Source organism: Vipera ursinii (assembly GCF_947247035.1).
Source record: "Vipera ursinii genome assembly, chromosome: 9".
Taxonomy (NCBI): domain Eukaryota; kingdom Metazoa; phylum Chordata; class Lepidosauria; order Squamata; family Viperidae; genus Vipera; species Vipera ursinii.
In genome coordinates, this window is record NC_139523.1 from 18,271,003 (window position 1) to 18,289,585 (window position 18,583).

The 18,583-nt window shown below is 40.2% G+C and overlaps 1 protein-coding gene and 1 long non-coding RNA gene across 2 annotated transcripts in view; one reads left to right on the plus strand and one right to left on the minus strand.

Moving 5' to 3' along the window:
• The window catches only part of LOC310644500, a 33,139-nt gene that overhangs the window by 12,125 nt on the left and 2,431 nt on the right, over positions 1-18,583 (plus strand). The gene's annotated exons all lie outside the window — the stretch shown is intronic.
• On the minus strand, positions 4,967-13,479 carry LOC310644486 (factor V activator). The gene is made up of 6 exons (XM_083369543.1): positions 12,415-13,479; positions 12,219-12,300; positions 9,028-9,184; positions 7,647-7,906; positions 6,153-6,292; positions 4,967-5,810 (listed from the first exon to the last, which is right to left on the minus strand). Exons 2-6 carry the CDS (start codon positions 12,268-12,270, stop codon positions 5,637-5,639), a joined length of 783 nt encoding a protein of 260 aa, XP_083225669.1. The 5' UTR covers positions 12,271-12,300; positions 12,415-13,479; the 3' UTR covers positions 4,967-5,636.

Sequence of the window (18,583 nt, forward strand, 5' to 3'; positions counted from 1 at the left end):
TTCCAATATTGCGCATAAGTCATACGCGCTGCTGTTGTAATATGTATTAATAGATACCAAACATTTTTTGGTACTTCTTGTGGCTTCATCCCCAAGAGGAAAATAGCTGGGTCCAATTGAAAATTATATCCTGTTATTTGAAATAACCAATTTTTTTATATTGATCCAATAACGCCTAACCTTTGGACAAGTCCACCATTGATGGTAGAAAGTGCCCCTGGCAGAATCACATTTCCAACATTTGTCATTTGCATTGGGAAATATTTTTGAAATTCGTGCGGGAGCTAAGTACCATCTATACAACATTTTGTACATATTTTCTTTAAATGCCGTTGCTAAAGTTAATTTTATATTTTTCTTCCAAATTTGTTCCCACTCCTCTAATTCTATAGTGTGACCAATATTTCTCCCCCAGGCAATCATTACATCATTTATTGTTCCCCCCTTCCATCCCATGAAACAAAAGGAGATTATAGGTCTTAGATAAAAAATTAGCATAACTTCCCCATAAAATCTTGTCTAATTCTTGTGGGATTATATTGATTCCAAATTGCTGCTTATCCCTATTAAACCTTGAGCTCATTTGAGAATATGACCACCAATCCAACTCTATACCCCCAGAATGTAACTCCTCCCTGGATTTAAGATTGCCTCTCAGATCTATGAGATCTTTATACCTATAATTTCTGTCTGGATTGTGTAACATCGAATAAGTTACAGCTTCCAAAGGAGTAAACCAGCCAGGTATCTTTGTATAGATCCACTCTCTCACCATACGCCAAGAGTTTATCAATACATCCCTAATATAATGATTAGAGAAAACTTTATATTGACTATCCTTCCTTGGCCAGAGATAGGCATGCCATCCTGCGTTAAATTATATCCTTCAATAGTTAACACCCTCCTTCTAGATAACACAACCCAGTCCCTAATCCAAGCCAAGGCAGAGGCATGGTAAAACAGCTCCCAATGTGGGAGCCCCAGTCCTCCCCTTGTTTAAGACTGGATATGTATCTCAATAAAAACAGATTTTTTTTCTTTTAACTGGAAATATTTTTAAACCTAAAAAAGCCAGGGGAGTTAGACCACATAATGGCAACCACACACTCAGTTGATCCATTTGTTTGGGTGGTATGGAAAAATGACTGTTTCTGTATTATGAATAGTGGGGGGAACTGATACTAACTTAAGACCAACAATTTTCAGAGTTGTGAGACCAGTTTGAAAACACTCCACATTTTCCATTCTAGGATCTAGTTTTGGAAAAGGAGATCAGGAAAGCTGGCTATGCACAGCACTGGATAGACACTCTCCACAGCTGTCATTTGAGTTTGACTGGGTTAAAATTAGCCTTAACCTTTAAATTTCATCCTCTCCAGATGCCTTGAGTTGAACTCCTAGAATTTCCCAGTCAGGATGCTAATTGTCGAGAATTAGGAAAGATGAAGTCTGTACAACTGGGGGGAGGGTATCCAGCTATGGAACCAGACTGGCCTTGCTTCTGTCCTCAGAGGTGGTTACCCCAGCGGTTCCAACAATTGAGAAGAGCGCGGGAAGGCCCAGTGCTCAGGGCACCTCCACCCCAAAGGGGAGATGCACCCGTCTGGGTCTTTGGGTCACAGGCTGAGTCCTCTCTCCCTTTTCAGTGAGTCAGCCATGAAGGGTCAGAGCAAAATACTTTGGAGTAAAGCACTAGAATCCCTGGCATATTAATCATGGGTGTTGCAGTTCCAGTACATCTGGGAAACAACTGATTACCAACTCCACACTGTCAAGAAACTCCATTCAGAATTGTATTCAAAATATTTCTTGTCCCTCTCTTTCAGGACATAATTGAGAAGCATAATTGTATGGAAGAGTTACAGTTCTAATGGCATAACTTTTATTGAGAAACGGTGATCAAAGGAAGACTAATGTATGTACTTGTGAGTCCCCTGAAGCAATTCAGAAGGCCTTGCCCCCACGCCCCAAAAATAATAATACACCCCCTAACTCGGATTGAACTGATGGATCTGAGCTGGCTTTTGCATAGCTTCTTCTGCGATTGACATCTCTCCTCAAGTCTGCAAGATTTGCTTAGGTAAATCCACTTTTCTTTACCCATCCACGAGCAGTCAGTAGTAGAGAATTACAGCATTTTGCTTTTTTTTTTCTTCTCCAGAGCACTGTCTTGTTTTGGCTGTGCATATTTTGCTGGGCTGTTTCAGGTGTGCTTTGGCTAGATCCTATGGGACGTCCCCTAGGAGACTTGCCGTGAGACTGGGAAGACCCATGCAGGAAAATAGTGCTAGCATCTTTAGCAGCAGCCACACCATGAAATATCCATCTAGGAATCTCTTACAGATTCCAAAAAAGACTGATTATTTGCTAGAAAACAAGTAATGTTCTAATTGGCAGACCAACCTCTCTCTTTTCAGGTTTGTGTAATCTTATTGTCAATGCCTTAGCCTTAGAATTTAAAGCAGCCATTCTGATGTACAAATCAGAAATCGCCTGATGGGCCAGCTGTGGACTGCATGTCACACACAAAAGGTAGGAAACAAATTTGTAGCTGGCTTCCCCCCCCCTCTTTTCTTCTGATCTCATAAATGTTGCCCCAGAACTCCTGTTGGTAGAGAACTATGTTTTTGAAGCTCTTTGGAGTCCTAACACAATGTTATTCTTGCCTTGTAAAAAAGACCATATCTTTAGCCAAGCTTTTATTTGCATAAACAAATGGGGGTATTTTTTGATGGGTGCAAGGAAGAAAGAGACTTTCTTACACATTGACTGAAAATATCATCTATTCATATTCTTAAGAGTTTCTTTTCCATTTTTTTCATATCAGTCTTACTACATTGAAAGAAACTGGGGGGTGGGGGTACTTGCAAGGTTGTGTGGCCTGGCCATGTTTGATTTCCTTTAGCCATTCCTAAAAATACAACCTATGCTTGTAATCTTGGGCCATAAGCATCATTGGCTGGGTTCACACAACACAAAGATCCAGGAGCTTTACTTTTTTCCCCTGACTCAACAGATTTGCTTAGTTTTTGAATGATCTACTGAGATGCAGCTTTCCTGGAGCTGGGCCAGACACTCAGTTTGACTTTTTTTTTTACATGAAATGTTAATAAAAGTGAAATCTACAGTTCTTTTCCAGTCATGTATTTGATGGCTTCTCATCCCTGCCTTAGATAACTGTGCATAAATAGCTCTGCTAGAGGGAGAAAAACCTATCTCGGTCCAAGATTTTGTTTCTCGCAGTGACCACTAGATACCGCTGGGGTATTCACAAGCTAGAAACGAGGGCGTCTCCTGCACCTGTTAGTTGAACCGTACTTCCCCCAGCTTGGAAGCATTCACGATTAATAGCCCTTACTGTGCCTGTCGTCATTGGGTCAAAAATCTATCCAAGATGATTATCTCTACGTTACATACTATTGAATTAAAGGGGTTAAGAACAATGTATTTGGTTTGTAGGTGAAAGGAAGGGCCAAGGTAGACTTATCCGAGAATGAGTGTGTTAAAGGACTGCCTCGGGAGCGCAACCTAGGATGGAAGCCGAGTTCCCAGTAATAGCAAAATCAATCCTAGCTCAGTTTAGGTTATGTAATGATCTGATCTCTGCTAGTAATCCATAAATGGCAGGAACAAACGTCAGTTGGCTTTACACATTGCATTAGGCAATCAAACAGGTTGGCTTGGCAACGGCTTCCTGACCTATATGAACCTAAGTAATTGTGAGCTTCATTGCCGACCTTCAGACTTCTTCCCCCCAATTTCCCACTCTAGTAGTATCCTTTCCTCCAAAATATCCTCTTTTGCAAACATTGAGAATACAGTTCTTATTGTTTTCATAATTAACAATTAAATATATAACTTTTCCCAGTATTCCTAAAAATAATAATCACATCAATATAATATTTTTTCTATGTCTTATCATAGATTCTGTTACAGTCCTTATTTAAATATTGAAAACATTTCCTTTATCTAAGCCATTCCAACTTTTTAAAATTCTATTCTATTCTATTCTATTATTTTATATTATATTATATTATTTTTATATTATATTATATTACTCATATCAAGAAATAGTATAAAAAAGGGGAAAACAGCACACTTTATTATTTAGGGGATTCTTCCCTCTTAGAGTGACATATATATTCCAAATCTTTTCTATTTCTTTAACCATATTCAAACAAATGTTTCTTTTTTAAGTATTCTGTCTGATCCTCCATAAAAAGATTAATTCTGTTAGGCATATGGTGATAGCCTACATAGTTGGGTTGAAAATATATAAACTATGATGTTGTATCTTTAAGATGTTAATTGGCTGATGGGTGTGTAAGTGTTCTCATGGCCATAAGAGGGAGCTAGGAACGTAGCTTCTCTCTCTCTCTGAATTTACTGCTCTCTCTACTATTACTGTTTTGCTGTACTGTTGGTTTACTATTGTGATAAACCTGAACTCTGTATTGACCTCTGGACCGGTAAGAAGACTTTGTATCTGGAATACTCCTTGGACTGTTACTATTGTGTATGACCTGGACTGTTTATTTTTGACCGTGCATTTTTGTTTTTACACCACCTCAAAAGTAAAATACTTTCTATTTTCACAACTCACTGTACTCTTGTGGTTACTGTGTGACTCTTACTGCTCTCAGTACCCTTCCTTGTCTGCGCAACTCCTTGGTAGCACAGGGAGACCTCTGCACAACCATTTTTCCTAACAAATTTGCCACTTCCGTTAGTATAAGGATGGGGCGGAGGGTCCCCTCCTTCCCTTTTGTGGGAATTTTGCTTCATGGGGATCTTTTCCAGGAAATTAAATATAGAATAGAAAAGAGAAGATAAAATTCCTCACTCAATTTCAAGCATGCAAAACCGGAGGTCCAGCTCAGACCTTTTTCAGCTTTTAAGCCTAGTTGTTCAAATGCTGCTATTTAACAGGCCATTCCTTTGCAAAACCAAAAGATCAGAAAATAAGTGACGATTTATACAATTTTATTGCTGTGGATACCTGAGAATTTACATGAAAACATGATTCTCAAAGGATTCTATTTAATGATTGGGAAGTTGGGGTTAATCTGGGATCCTTTTTAAGCAAGAGTGGGACTCAGGTATATGGATATTTATTTATTTTATTTTATTTTATTGCATTTATATACCGCCCTTTCCCTGAGGATATGGTTGTAGGGTGACTGCATGACTCCGTATGAACGTATTGTGAATGCCACAGAAGTACCAATATAAAAGAATATTCTAGCACTGACGATATTAACTAGCTGGGTAATGAAATGTCTGCAAGAAAACAAGCTCAGAGAGCATCAAGGATCCCACTGTCCCAGATGTGGACAGAAATGAAAAGATATTCAGAGGTTAAAATATTTGGAATTGTCCATTTTAGAGTCAGAAAATTTTGCACTGCACCGTAAGACAAGCTTCCATTTTAACAAGATTGTTTTATACTGAGATTAAATGGGACATGATCCCCGCAGAACTATTTTGAGCATTTCTTACTCCAAAGGCAGTCCTATTTGAGTCTTTAAAAAGTTTACTGCTTGGGAATATATTCCAATGCAGTTGAATATGATTAGGGATATAGAAGAGATGTACTAATATGCTACATTTCCTCCTGTTAAATTTTTCAAAAGTTTTCATGGGGGGCAAGTTGCAGTTGTATTTCCTGCAATAATGCTCTGGATCCAGTCAGTATAATCGAAGACCTTGGTGTAGACAGCAGGTTTAAGAGGTTGGCCACAAGGATCGGATCCCCCAGATACAACACCCTGGATTTCTCCATTACAGATGAGGGGTCCCCCAGAGTCACCCTGTTGAGAAAAATCAAACATGAAACATTACTACCACATCTATGAATGGGAAGTGGAGCAAACATTTCCCTCCCATCGTCCATTCACATATAGCCCCCAATGTTTCACTTCGATGTTCCCCAATCCAGGATCCCTGTACAAGAATTTAACTCCTTGAGTTTCCCCCACCAGAATCACCAGTATTGGGAAGTCTGGAAATCTAGATACCTAGAAGGCACTTGAGTTAGAAAATGCCATAACTTTGTATGTTTCTACAAGATGCCTTCAAGGCTAGATCTCTGTCACAGCTTTGAAAATTGGCATCATTTCTTTAGGAGTCTGTCTTAAAACGGATTATCTTACGTGACATGTATCTTTGCCTCCTCTTAGGATACCTGCACACAATGTTCTGCTATCAGCAGGCACCCATGGGTAAACTGCTTCACACCACGCATGCTTGACTATGAAAATGTTAGCACAATGAGGGACATCAGGTTCAGTCTCTGAAAAAAATAAAAAATAGGCAAAATTCTACCTTTTACAATTTACCACCCAGATGACTAGAACTATAATTTCCATTGTCTCCAACCAATGGAGCTGATCTCATTGCCTGGGAGTAGGAAGTATTGTCTTTCAAAGCCATTCAAAGGGACCCCTGGGAAAAACAGTTAATTTTTGTCAAGATATTAATAGGTATTAAATCAGCTGATGGGTGTTTGAAGGCTTCTCAAATTTCTCCGGCACTCTACGCAAAGATTGCCTTGTTGGAAAAGTGGGGCTTTTGCTAGTTCAAAAGTCATAGAACTGATCTCGCATCCCCTGGAGGTGACCTAGAACGGGGGTCTCCAAACTTGGCAACTTTAAAACTTGTGAACTTCCACTCCCAAAATTCCTCAGCCAGCATACTGAAACTTCAATCACAAGCAGTAAAGTTTTGCTGTTACTTTAAATTTACTGGGTCTCCATGTATTCCAAAAAAACTGTGTGCCTCAGTGGCTAGTTGAAAATTATTTGTGTGAGTCCTTAATTATTTCCCAGCTCTTGACCAAGGCTCTGTGACTTGTCTGCTCTAGCTACACCTATTTGGTAGAAACCTAGGTAGAAAACAAGGTGGGTTTACAAGATCTACCTACCTTGGCAAGCTTGAATGTGTGGATGACCATAAGCCAAAGATGAGAGTGCATGTAACGCTTCCATAGCCTTAGTAGCAATAGCAATAGCACTTAGACCTATATACTGCATGCTCTGGGTGATTTACAATATCCGCATATTGCCCCCAGCAATCTGAGTCCTCCTTTTATCAACCTCAAAAGGATGGAAAGCTGAGTTAACCTTGAGCCCCATCAGAATCGAATTGCAGGCTGGGAGCAGAGTTAGCTGCAATACTGCATTCTAACCACTGCACCACCAGGACTTAAAAGAAGAAGTCCTCTGCAACCATCCACAGAGATTTTATATCCATCCAAGGAGAGAACATTTTTTGAGTTCATATTTGGTCTTTTGGGAGCAAGTGGTAAATATACTCTGAAAACATCCTCTGCAGGAAACAACACACCCTATTATTAAAGGTAATGAAGCCACGAAAGATGCTAATGGGGACTTTGCTGATTCCCAACAGCACTGCTATAAATAAACCTGATCCTATAGGGATTTTTTTTAGCTATACAGCATGCCAGTTCCTTCCTTATTTCTTTTATTCCAAGGACCTTGTGGGTGTGGAACTGATGAAGAAATGGAATCTTAGGGAATCCCATTGTCCATCCACATTCCAATATTCATGGGTGACACAGTGGGACCCTAGACCTAGTTGATGTTACATCAAAAGCTGTGTCTGAGAGTATAGACAGAGATCCATACCTTCAGTAGCTGAGATTTTGCCCCATCCCATAATACGGCAACGTGAGCGCGGACTGGAAGGACTGGAAGGCAAGCTGACAGGCGCAATGTGTGTGCTGTTGTTAACAGGTCTTCTCAGCCTGATCAACATGATGTCCTTATCCATTCCGTTGGGGAATTTGGTATTAAGACAAAAGAACTTCCTCCTTGGGACTCTTATCTGCTCATCCTCATTTCGTATATTTTTGCTATGCATACCAAGCTTTATCCGGATATTTTTCCTACAAGGAAAACAACAACTTAACAACAACAACTTAGAGTAAATTATATATTACTTGGGATGGTCCTTAACCTCATTTTGGCCCTCAAGCAGATTGTTAGCACCAAACAAGAAAGGTCCATAACCTACCTTCTCCAATTGTGTTTGGGGGGAAACCTGGAAGAGTTACTGTCAATGTCTGAGAGATCTGGGTTCACTCAACAAATTTATTCAAGGTGATTGAATAAGCTATTTCCATTGTTTATGCAAAATCTTGAAGTGTGAATTCAGCTGTGTGCTGTTTAGCACTCAGAAAGCTCAGCATATAGTAAGAATCCATCTCTTTCTTGACTTGGATGTGTATTGTGCGAGCGTTCCACTTACAAATTATAGATGACTGTGTAAAAGATAGAACTCCTGTGGTTACGTTACTAATGTAACGTAATGGCTTTGTATTGCGCAATAGGATGGTGGGATGGATAAAGACGAACACAAAATCTGGATGGAGCCCACTCTGCTCTTGTTTAGAAGAGATATTAAGATGTAGTGCCCTAACCCTTTGATAAGGAAGAGAGAAGCCTCTCACTTCAACATGTTTTTATCTTTTATGTTTTACTGATTTTTTTTAAAAAAATATTTTCTTATGGCGGACACCCAGTCAAGCAGCATATGGTTAATATTTTCTATTTAGTTGCACAGTCAGTCAAATATTTTGACTGGATTTAGCATTTTTATCCACCTATCAAGTCCTTCCCAACGACCTGGGGTAGGTCAATTTTGTGGTTCCATGGTATTAAAGGGATTGTCACAGGATGTTCCAAGTAAGGCTGCCTTTTGTAATTGACTGTGGTGGTTTTGTCAATGCTGATGGTATTCAGGAAATGTTCCAGATTTTGTAATTCTCATTATTACTATATCCCAGAAAAAAGGAAAGATATGAATACTGTGGTGAAGAAGATGGAAATTCAACCATAAACAGTATCGCTCAAGATATGGTTGTGAGGAGCAACAGCAGTAGCAGCACAACACTCATTCAAAATGCACAGAGAAGTCATTAAAAACTAGCAGAAACATTATAAAAAAAAATCTGGATACCTAAAACACGATCTCTCTCAACCCTTCCACATTCTGTAATGCCCTCACCTGTCACAGTGTACAGCGGTGAGCACCCATTCCTGGTTGATCAAAGTACCAGCACAGTGAAACTTGCTAGAGCTAGAGGTATACAAGGCTACAAGGAAAGGATGTTCATTTATGTTACATTCATCACCTCCAGTGACCAGTTCAGAAGACCTTTGTGCTGCAAAGAAACCAAAAAAGTTCAGTGTTTGGCTGTGGAGTAGAGCAGAATCGCTTTCATTGGTAGTGATTCTATCAGTACTCTAATTTTGATGGATAAGAGATGACTGTGGGACACACAGCATGAAACCAGTTTAATAAGATAGATTATTTGCAAATCATATATGTGCCTATGCTCATGTAGGTAAACTACCTGTGAATCTTAAGTGATTAATGTGTTTTTTTTGTGTGTGTGTCTACACACACATACACTTTTGAGTAAGGGCATCAGAATTTCATTTTTAATGTGTGCCAGTGTGTTCACAGAAAAGTGACAATAAAGGTTATCCTATCTTATCTTAAGATAAGAACTCAATTTGAGATCTTATCTTCTTGTTTAACATAACAACATAAGAAAATTTATTTCCCATTCCTTCAAACATGATTTTATGAAACAAAAATTCATTAAATATTACAGAGTTAGCTCACCACGCTCAGAAATAAAATATGATAAGGATCTTAACACTTTGTGAAGTAGGCTTTCCTTGGTTAGTGGTGATAAGATTTGTGGGTAGAAAGATTTCCAAAACAGGAGAATTGAGTTATTCAACAGGGAAGTGAAACAGACACTTTTATCACCCCCTGAATTCTCACTCCAGGATCGTTATTTAAAACAGGGTCTTTAGAGCACCTTATAAACCACAGTATCAATGATCTGATTGTACTTTCAACCCATTAAACCAGTGTTTCTCAAGCTTGGCAACTTGAAGATGTATGGATTTCAATTCCCACAAGTCCCCGGCCAGCATGGTGAATTCTGGGAACTGAGCTCCCTATACCTTCAAGCTGCAAGAGAAAGGCCATAATCTGAAAGCTTGAACAAGCACAGCTGGAGACAGATGTGTAGCGCTTTCCACTCAGTCTCCCTGCACAGGCAGGAACTAGTTATTAATACAGGTAGTTCTTGAGTTACAACAATTCATTTAGTGACCATTCAAATTTACAACGGCACTGAAGAAAGTTACTGAGCAGCAGAGAAGTGAAGCAAAATATGTCATAGCTTCTCATAAGACCAGATGCCTTTGATCTCAGCTATCAGAACGGCTGACGCTATTCAGCTTTTCACATCACCATTGCAGCATTCCCACGGAGACGTGAAAAAAATTCAGATGCTTAGCATGTGACTCATATTTATGACATTTGCAGTGTCCCTGGGTTGTGTCATCACTTGTGACAAGCGAAGTCAATGAAGAAGACAGATTCATTCAACAACAGTGTTACTAACTTAACAATAGTAGTGATACACTGTAGCAAGAAAGGTCGTAAAATGGGACAAAACTCATTAAACAGATATTTCACTTAATCAAACCAGAATGTTGAGACTTCTACTTTTGCACCCGAGGCGAATGGCCATGCGAGAATGAACCTCTGCTCCCCACGGCTAGTTTTGACCTGCCAGGGGGAGCCTAAATGGGTCCGAAGTCGCCCCGAAGAATGATGGTAAAGAATAAACAAACAAATCAGATAACAGAATGTGAACTAGAAAAAAAGTCATAAATGAAGGGAATTATAACTTAATACAAATAAGAAAAACTCACAAGATTTGAATGCAACAATAAATATGGAAAAGATACCTTATGCATTAGAAGGTCAAAATAAACTTGAGAAGAAAGAAGACTTAACTAAATGGATAGTGTTAGGAGAATCACTGTTTGGGAGACAAAAAGCATACATCTTGCGTATTAGGTATCCTCTACGCTAGGGGTAGGCAACCTTGGCTCTTTTATGACTCGTGGACTTCAACTCCCAGAATTCCTGAGCCAGCCATGCTGGAATTCTGGGAGTTGAAGTCCACGAGTCATAAAAGAGCCAAGGTTGCCTACCCCTGCTCTACACCTAACAACAAATACAAAAATACAAGAACTGTTTGACAAGTCGAAAATATTAATCTGGAAAACAATTTGGCAAAGGAAGAAGATTAGAGATGGGTTTAAGAGACTTGACTCGCCCTACCAAACAGAATCTTATACGAGCAAACACTTGTTTGAATATGTCTAAATAAATAAATAACTCTGGCTATAAAGGGGCTTAAGAATAAGTGGGATAAGAGATATAAGTAATATAGTATTTTTGATAAGATACAAAATGTGAAAATATTGCAATGATGAAAGTGAAAGAAAAGTTTGAACTTTAAAGACAAATTAATTTTGAAAAGATTTAGGATTGATTGAAATACTGAGGGAGAATTAGGCTTAATAAGAACTTTGAGAAAAGGATATATAGTGATTCAATCAATTTTTATAAATAGAAGTGAACTATAAATTGATTAGAAAAAATGTTACAGATAAGTAGTATAGTATTCCTATTATATATGAAATATGAAAATACTGGGATAATATATTTGAGTGGAAAATTTGGATATTTAGATGTTAATTATTGAGAAAATTAAGATTGATAAGAATTGTTTGAATGTTAAGGAGAAATTGAGTTTAAACAAGATTTATGAAAATAAGATATATGATGAATCAATAAGATGACTTTTATGAAAATAATGTAAGCTGATAAGAAGAAAATGCTATATATGGACGTTATCACTGTTGGTATAAATGTAGAAGACCATGTTTTTTATTTAGTCATTTATATATGGAAAATATCAAATATCAAAAATTATATTTGTTTAATGCTGAAGAAGGAGAGTACTATTGGGAGAAGAGAGGCTCAAGCAAATATATTATCAAATGATATACTAATTATGGAAATATAAAAAATAATAATTATTGACTGTTAATTAACTATTATTGATTGTACATCTTTTTTTAAAAAAAATCATGAACCCAAACAACATGCTGCACACCAGGCACTAAGGTTGTTATTGTAAACAATCAACAAAACTCTTACCAAAAAATGCATCAATGCATCTTATATTAATTAATAAGTTATCTTCCTCTATTGAAGTCAGTTGCCAAATAAATAGAAACACGAAAGGAAGCTGACCATATTTGGGACTATATATTTTTAACTGACTAGTTTTGCTGATATGAATAAATGTGTCTTACCATAAGAAAGCTGTAGTACCAGAAGGTTTGTTAGCACTCTGATCAGCACCATAGCTTCAACTCTGCACGGCAAGCTGTTTGCCTGAAATTTAGAAATGAGGAGCAAGAATGCACAGTTCAAAATATTTGATTAATCACTTTGTTCTCTTCCACTCCAAGGCAGGACAGATGTGGGGAAAAAACTGCAGTTTCTCACCTGTAAGATCCCAGTCCCAAACTTAAACTTGAGATACCGTATCAATCTAATCAGATAACCCAAGTGGAGACTTCTTGATCAAGCAGCACTTTATTAGATCAAATTAAGCAGCTGTACGGCCAACAATCTGGAACGCTGATAGGGTTACGTCCAGAAGAGCCTGTCTTAGGAAGTTGGTACCATTGCTTTATACACTTTGTTAACCAATGAAAATTAGACAACAGAGCCATTACATCATAAGAAAGACATCAAACATTCCTGTACACTCCCTTATTCCCTCCTTCAGCATATCCCATCTATGTACACGTTTCCCAAGCCTGCATGAAATTTCTCTGATGCAAAAGCTGATTACAAAAAGCAAGAAACCAACAGTAAGACTAAACATTTTCCCTTTGTTCCAGAACCCTTCACTTCCTTATGTAACTTGGCTCTATATCATGCAGCCTGAACAGTGGTGGGATTCAAATATGTGAACAACCAGTTCTCCATATGGATCCCTCTTCCGGGAATTTATTCTGGGCCTGGGCAACAAAAAAAAAAGCTATCGGTTCTGCAGAAGTGGTGTGAACCAGCTGAATCCCACCACTGTATTTGGATGTGTTGGAGGGCAAAATGGTGGATACAGGGAGGTTCATTTTATTTTGGAACCCCAGGTGTTGGACAATACACAGTCTGGTAGATTCTTCAGCCTTATATATAGTTTTGTTTTAAGGGCTCTTCTGGATCCTAGCTTAGATACATTTTGAATTATTTTTTTTCCTGGTTGATTTCCATCGCTGTGAGAAAGCTATGAATGCCAAAGGCTTTGATCCTTATGTGTGTCAGTGGTATAAAAAAAACTATACTCATCCCTGTGCCCTTCTTTCTGGGTAAGTAAATTAAGTCTGGCGAATGCATTTTTGTACAAGAAACAAGTTGAGAGCAAAGGAAGACACTCAGTAAAAGATCTCTCCCTTTTCAGTGGGTCAGCCATGAAGGGTAAGATCAAAATACCTTGGAGTAAAGCAGTAGAATCTCTGGCATATTAATCATGGATGTTTCATTTGCAGTACATCTGGGAAACAATTGATTACCAACTCCACACTGACAAAACACTCCATTCGGAATTGCATTCAAAATATTTCTTGTCCCTGACATAATTGAGAAGCATAATTGTATGGAAGAGTTGCAGTTCTACAGCATAACTCTTATTGAGAAATGGTGAATGTCCTGTTCTTTTGCAGGTTGACAGCTGGCATGAACGTCGGGAAAATGGCTGCTTTCCAGGCAAAATCTGATGGTCTTTTGTCTGCCAGTAGCTCCCCCACTGCTGAGTCCTTTCTATGTGTACATCTGAAGGATTGTCTGAAATGGCTCTTGGCTGCTTGAGCATCTGAATCATTTAATAGTACAGAATCTTCGATATTACCCATTCTAATAAAATGCATAATACCCAGGCCTGTTTTTATCCTGCTAACTCCATTAATGATTCATCTTACTTTATCAGTCTGGTAGATTCTTCAGCCTTATATATAGTTTTGTTTTAAGGGCTCTTCTGGATCCTAGCTTAGATGTATTTTGAATTTTTTTTCCTGGTTGATTTCCATCGCTGTGAGAAAGCTATGAATGCCAAAGGCTTTGATCCCTATGTGTGTCAGTGGTATAAAAAAACTATACTCATCCCTGTGCCCTTCTTTTTGGGTAAATAAATTAAGTCTGGCTAAAGCATTTTTGTACAAGAAACAAGTTGAGGGCAAAGGAAGACACTCAGTAAAAGATCTCTCCCTTTTCAGTGGGTCAGCCATGAAGGGTAAGATCAAAATACCTTGGAGTAAAGCACTAGAATCTCTGGCATATTAATCATGGATGTTTCATTTGCAGTACATCTGGGAAATAACTGATTACCAACTCCATGCCATCACAAAACTCCATTCGGAATTGTATGCAAAATATTTCCTGTCCCTGTCTTTCAGGACATAATTGAGAAGCATAATTGTATGGAAGAGTTACAGTTCTAACAGCATAACCCTTATTGAGAAATGGTGATCAAAGGAAGACTAATGTATGTACTTGGTAGAAAACAAATTTATAGCTGGCTTTTTTTACCCTTTTCTTCTGATCTCCTAAATATTGCACCAGAATTTCTGTTGCTAGAGTACTATGTTTTGAGCCTCTTTGGAGTTTTTTGCTTTGTAAAAAATAACCAAATTTTTAGCCAAGCTTTTATTTGCATAAACAAATGAGGGTATTTTTCGATTGGTCCAAGGAAGAAAGAGACTTTCTTACACATTGACTGAAAATATCATCTATTCATATTATTAAGAGTTTCTCTTCCATTTTTTCATATCAGTCTGTTGCTTGGCCTGGCCATGTTTGATTTCCTTTAGCTGTTTGGTTCGAATTGACGAGGACTCAGAGTGGTTAACACTGAACGAGTTTATTGAATACACAAAGTCAACTGTCAAATGTCAAATGTTGCAACCCTTTTATAGAGAAAGCGTTTGAACTGTAACCAATACAAACTGTCTGTTTTCCCGCTCCTTGGTTGTGGCGTCCAATGATTGCACCTTCTTTTCCCGCTTTAAACCTTGCAAAGCTGCACAGTGTTTGCAATATCTTCTATGGCTTATTGCTAACTATTTACATACACAACACCCCTTACCCCCCAGTTGGTGTCATTTCTTTACAAAGTCCTTTAGGTATTTTGGTGGCCTATGTATTCTAGAAGGGTATCTGTTACTTTGGCTGCTAGGGGCCCCTTTTCCTGGTTGACTGCTTGGCTGCTGGTTACTATGCTGGTTACTACTGGACCTGGGCTCAGGGTTACTGGCTTCAGATGTACTGCCTTGTGTATTAGGTTGTGTTTGGGATTCAGTTGTCACTGGCCTACTTCGCAGGGGTATTTCCCAATCAATTGGACTGAATTGTTGTTGATGGGCATCTGGAAATATGTCATCTTGCCCCACCACTACACCACTTTCAGGCCTAATGTTATCTGTACTGTTTGCCCTAACTGAGCTTTGGTCCCCCTCAGCTGGCACACACCCACTAGATCTTTTCCTCAGCTGGTCTATGTGTCTTTTACAGACCCTATTCCCTTCCCCCTCAATGATGTATGATAAGGGACCTAAGATTTCAGTTACCACCCCAGGAATCCACTTATCCCCTTGGGCGTAGTTCCTGGCCCAAATCAAGTCCCCCACTTCAAATGTTCTGTTAGGAATGTCAAATTCAATGTTTGGTTGGAGTCGGTCGGGGTGTAGTCTGTCCAACTTGGTCAAGATTTTTCTTCCCCACCTCATTTCAGCTGGACTTTTCCCTGTAGCCGAACAAGGGGTTGTGTGTTGGGCCAACAAGAACTCAGCTAGTCTCTGATGCCAGTCACCTCGAATAATTCTTTTAAGCGCGTCCTTCGTGGTCCTCACGTTCCTTTCAGCCAATCCGTTGGTGGAGGGGTGGAAGGGTGCAGAAGTCTTATGCTTAATCGAGTTGGCCTTGAGGAAATCCTGAAATTCAATAGATGTGAATTGTGGCCCGTTATCAGACACTATTAAATCCGGCAACCCATGAGTGGCAAAGAGGCCCCTTAATGCCTGTATTGTTCTGCCTGCCGTTACTGAACTGACCGGTACTACTTCTAGCCATCTAGAGTAGCTGTCGACCACTACAAGGAACGTTAACCCCTGGAAAGGTCCAGCGAAGTCAATATGAATCCTGGACCAAGGATTCCTAGCTAACTCCCATTTATGTGTGCGGATGTGTTGTTGTTCAGGCCTGGAACGTTGGCACAGATGGCAATTGGCAACGCATTCCTCAATGTCTTGGTCCAATCCTGGCCACCACAAGTGACTCCTAGCTAAGGCCTTCATCCTTACTATTCCAGGGTGTCCTTCATGCAATTCAAATAGAATAGCTGATTTGTGGATTCCTGGGATTACTACACGAGTTCCCCAAAGTAAGCAACCCATATGAACTGATAGTTCATCCTTCCTTCGGAAAAATGGACTGTATTTTACGTCTGGGTTGGCGTTGGGCCAACCGCTCATGACCCAGGCCATTACTCTCCTTAAGATGGGGTCCTTATTGGTTGCCTCCGCTATGTCTTTAGCAGTTAGGGGCAGATCAGGAATATCTTGTAGGGACATTACTTGTCCCACTGGGGCAGGGTCCTCCTCTGTTGTGCTAAGGGGCAATCTGCTAAGAGCGTCTGCATGACCCATGTCCTTACCTGGTCGGTATTGGAGGGAAAATGAATATGCTGAGAGGAAAATGGACCATCTCAGCATCCTGGGAGACATAATTTGGGGAGTCTGTTTATCTGTGGTAAACAGTCCCAGCAGGGGTTTGTGGTCTGTCAGGATTGTAAAGTTCCTGCCATACAGGTAGTCGTGGAACTTTTTAACTCCTGCCACTATGGCTAAAGCTTCCCGGTCAATTTGAGCATAGTTCCGCTCTGCCTTGGTTAGTGTGCGGGAGTAGTAAGCAATGGGTCTTTGCATTCCCTGGGTGTCTAAATGGCTGATTACTGCCCCGACGCCATAAGGCGAAGCATCGCACGCCAGGTAGATTGGTCTATTTTCTATAAAGTGGGTTACAGTTGAGCTACTGGAAAGGATATCTTTTAAGGTCTGGAAACTCACTTTGTGCTTGTCTTGCCAATGCCAAGGGGTCTTCTTATCTAAAAGCCTGTGCAGTGGTTCTGCAATGGCAGCCTTATGTGGCACAAAAGTGTGATAAAAATTTACCAAGCCTAGGAAGGCCTGTAGCTCAGCCTTGTTCCTTGGTTCAGGAGCCCCTTTTATTGCTTTAATTTTTTCAGGGGTAGGGTGGACCCCGCTTTTGTCAATCCTGAACCCCAAAAAATCAGTGGATTTAACCCCTATGCTACATTTTTCCTTTTTTAATTTTAATCCAGCCTTTCTAAATCTACCCAGTACCTGTTCCAGCCGCTCTACTAACATTCCTTCATCTTTTCCAGCTATTAGGACATCATCAAAGTAAGGGCATACTCCAGGTATGCCCTTTAAGGTCCTCTCCATCACTTCTTGGAAGATGCCTGGAGCAGCTGCAATCCCAAATTGCAGTCTGTGGACTCGGAACGCCCCCTTGTGGGTAACAATTGTTTGCGCCTCTGCAGCCTCTTTGGAAACAGTCAACTGTAAGTACGCATGCGCCAAGTCGAGCTTGGCGAAGATGGCGGCGTCCTGGATCGTGGCGAGGACCTGCTTCACCGTCGGGACCGGGTAAGCATGCTTTTTCATTCCAATGTTGAGGGTCGCTTTATAGTCGGCGCAGATCCTCACATCCCCATTGGGTTTGAGGGGTGTGACGATCGGCGTCTCCCATAAACCGCCCTCAACGGGTTCTAAAACTCCGAGGCCTACAAGCCGGTCGAGCTCGGCCTCGATTTTTTCTTTTAAGGCAAAAGGTACCCTCCGGGCCTTTAGCCTGATTGGATTTACTGAGGGGTCTAGGTTAAAATTAATGGGGGGCCCTTTGTACTTGCCTAGAGATCCATCGAATACGTCTGCAAATTCTTTGCAGACGGATTCGAGGGTCTTATTTTTAATCACAGAATTTATTCCCCCTATCCAAATTCCCAGGGCAGGAAACCAATTAAGCCCTATTAAGCTAGTCCTATTCCCCTCCGTAACTACCACATCTAAGACCCCCTTAAATCCCTTAAAATTAACTCTAAGGCTGGTCTTTCCCTTTACGATTATTGGACTTTTTTGGAAGTCCATTAATTGAATATTTGTTGGGCTAAGTGGAATTCTTTTTCCACTTAGTTGTTCAATTTTTTTCAGGGTTTCAGTGGAAATTATCGACACTGAAGCCCCAGAGTCGATTTCCATTCTGCAAGGAACCCCTTGCAGAAGGACTGTGATTTTTAATTTTCCGTCCGGAAAATTGTGCCCCCTTCCCTGCCTTTTCCGATTGACTCGGGCCACCTCCCCTGGGTTTGAAAATTTCGCCCGGGATCTAGGGGTCTCCTTGCCACTAGCATTGGGGGTTACCTTACCCTCTGGCCACACATCGACTTCATTCAGACGGGAGTCCCGGACGCGGTTTCTGCAGATGGCCTGGATGTGGCCGGTCTTGCCACAAGCCCTGCACTTGGCGGTGCGGAATCGGCAGGAAGCGCGGGGATGGTTGCCGCCACAGCTGCCGCATCGGTTCTGGGTGTCGT

Excerpts from the sequence above, each read along its gene's own strand:
- LOC310644486 (XM_083369543.1), bottom strand. The coding sequence starts at position 12,270 with ATGGTGCTGATCAGAGTGCTAACAAACCTTCTGGTACTACAGCTTTCT. Across the intron at positions 6,293-7,646 it reads CAAAATCTCAGCTACTGAAG|AGACTGAACCTGATGTCCCT; the intron begins GTATGGATCTCT and ends TATTTTTTTCAG. Across the intron at positions 5,811-6,152 it reads GAGGCAAAGATACATGTCAC|GGTGACTCTGGGGGACCCCT; the intron begins GTAAGATAATCC and ends TTTTCTCAACAG.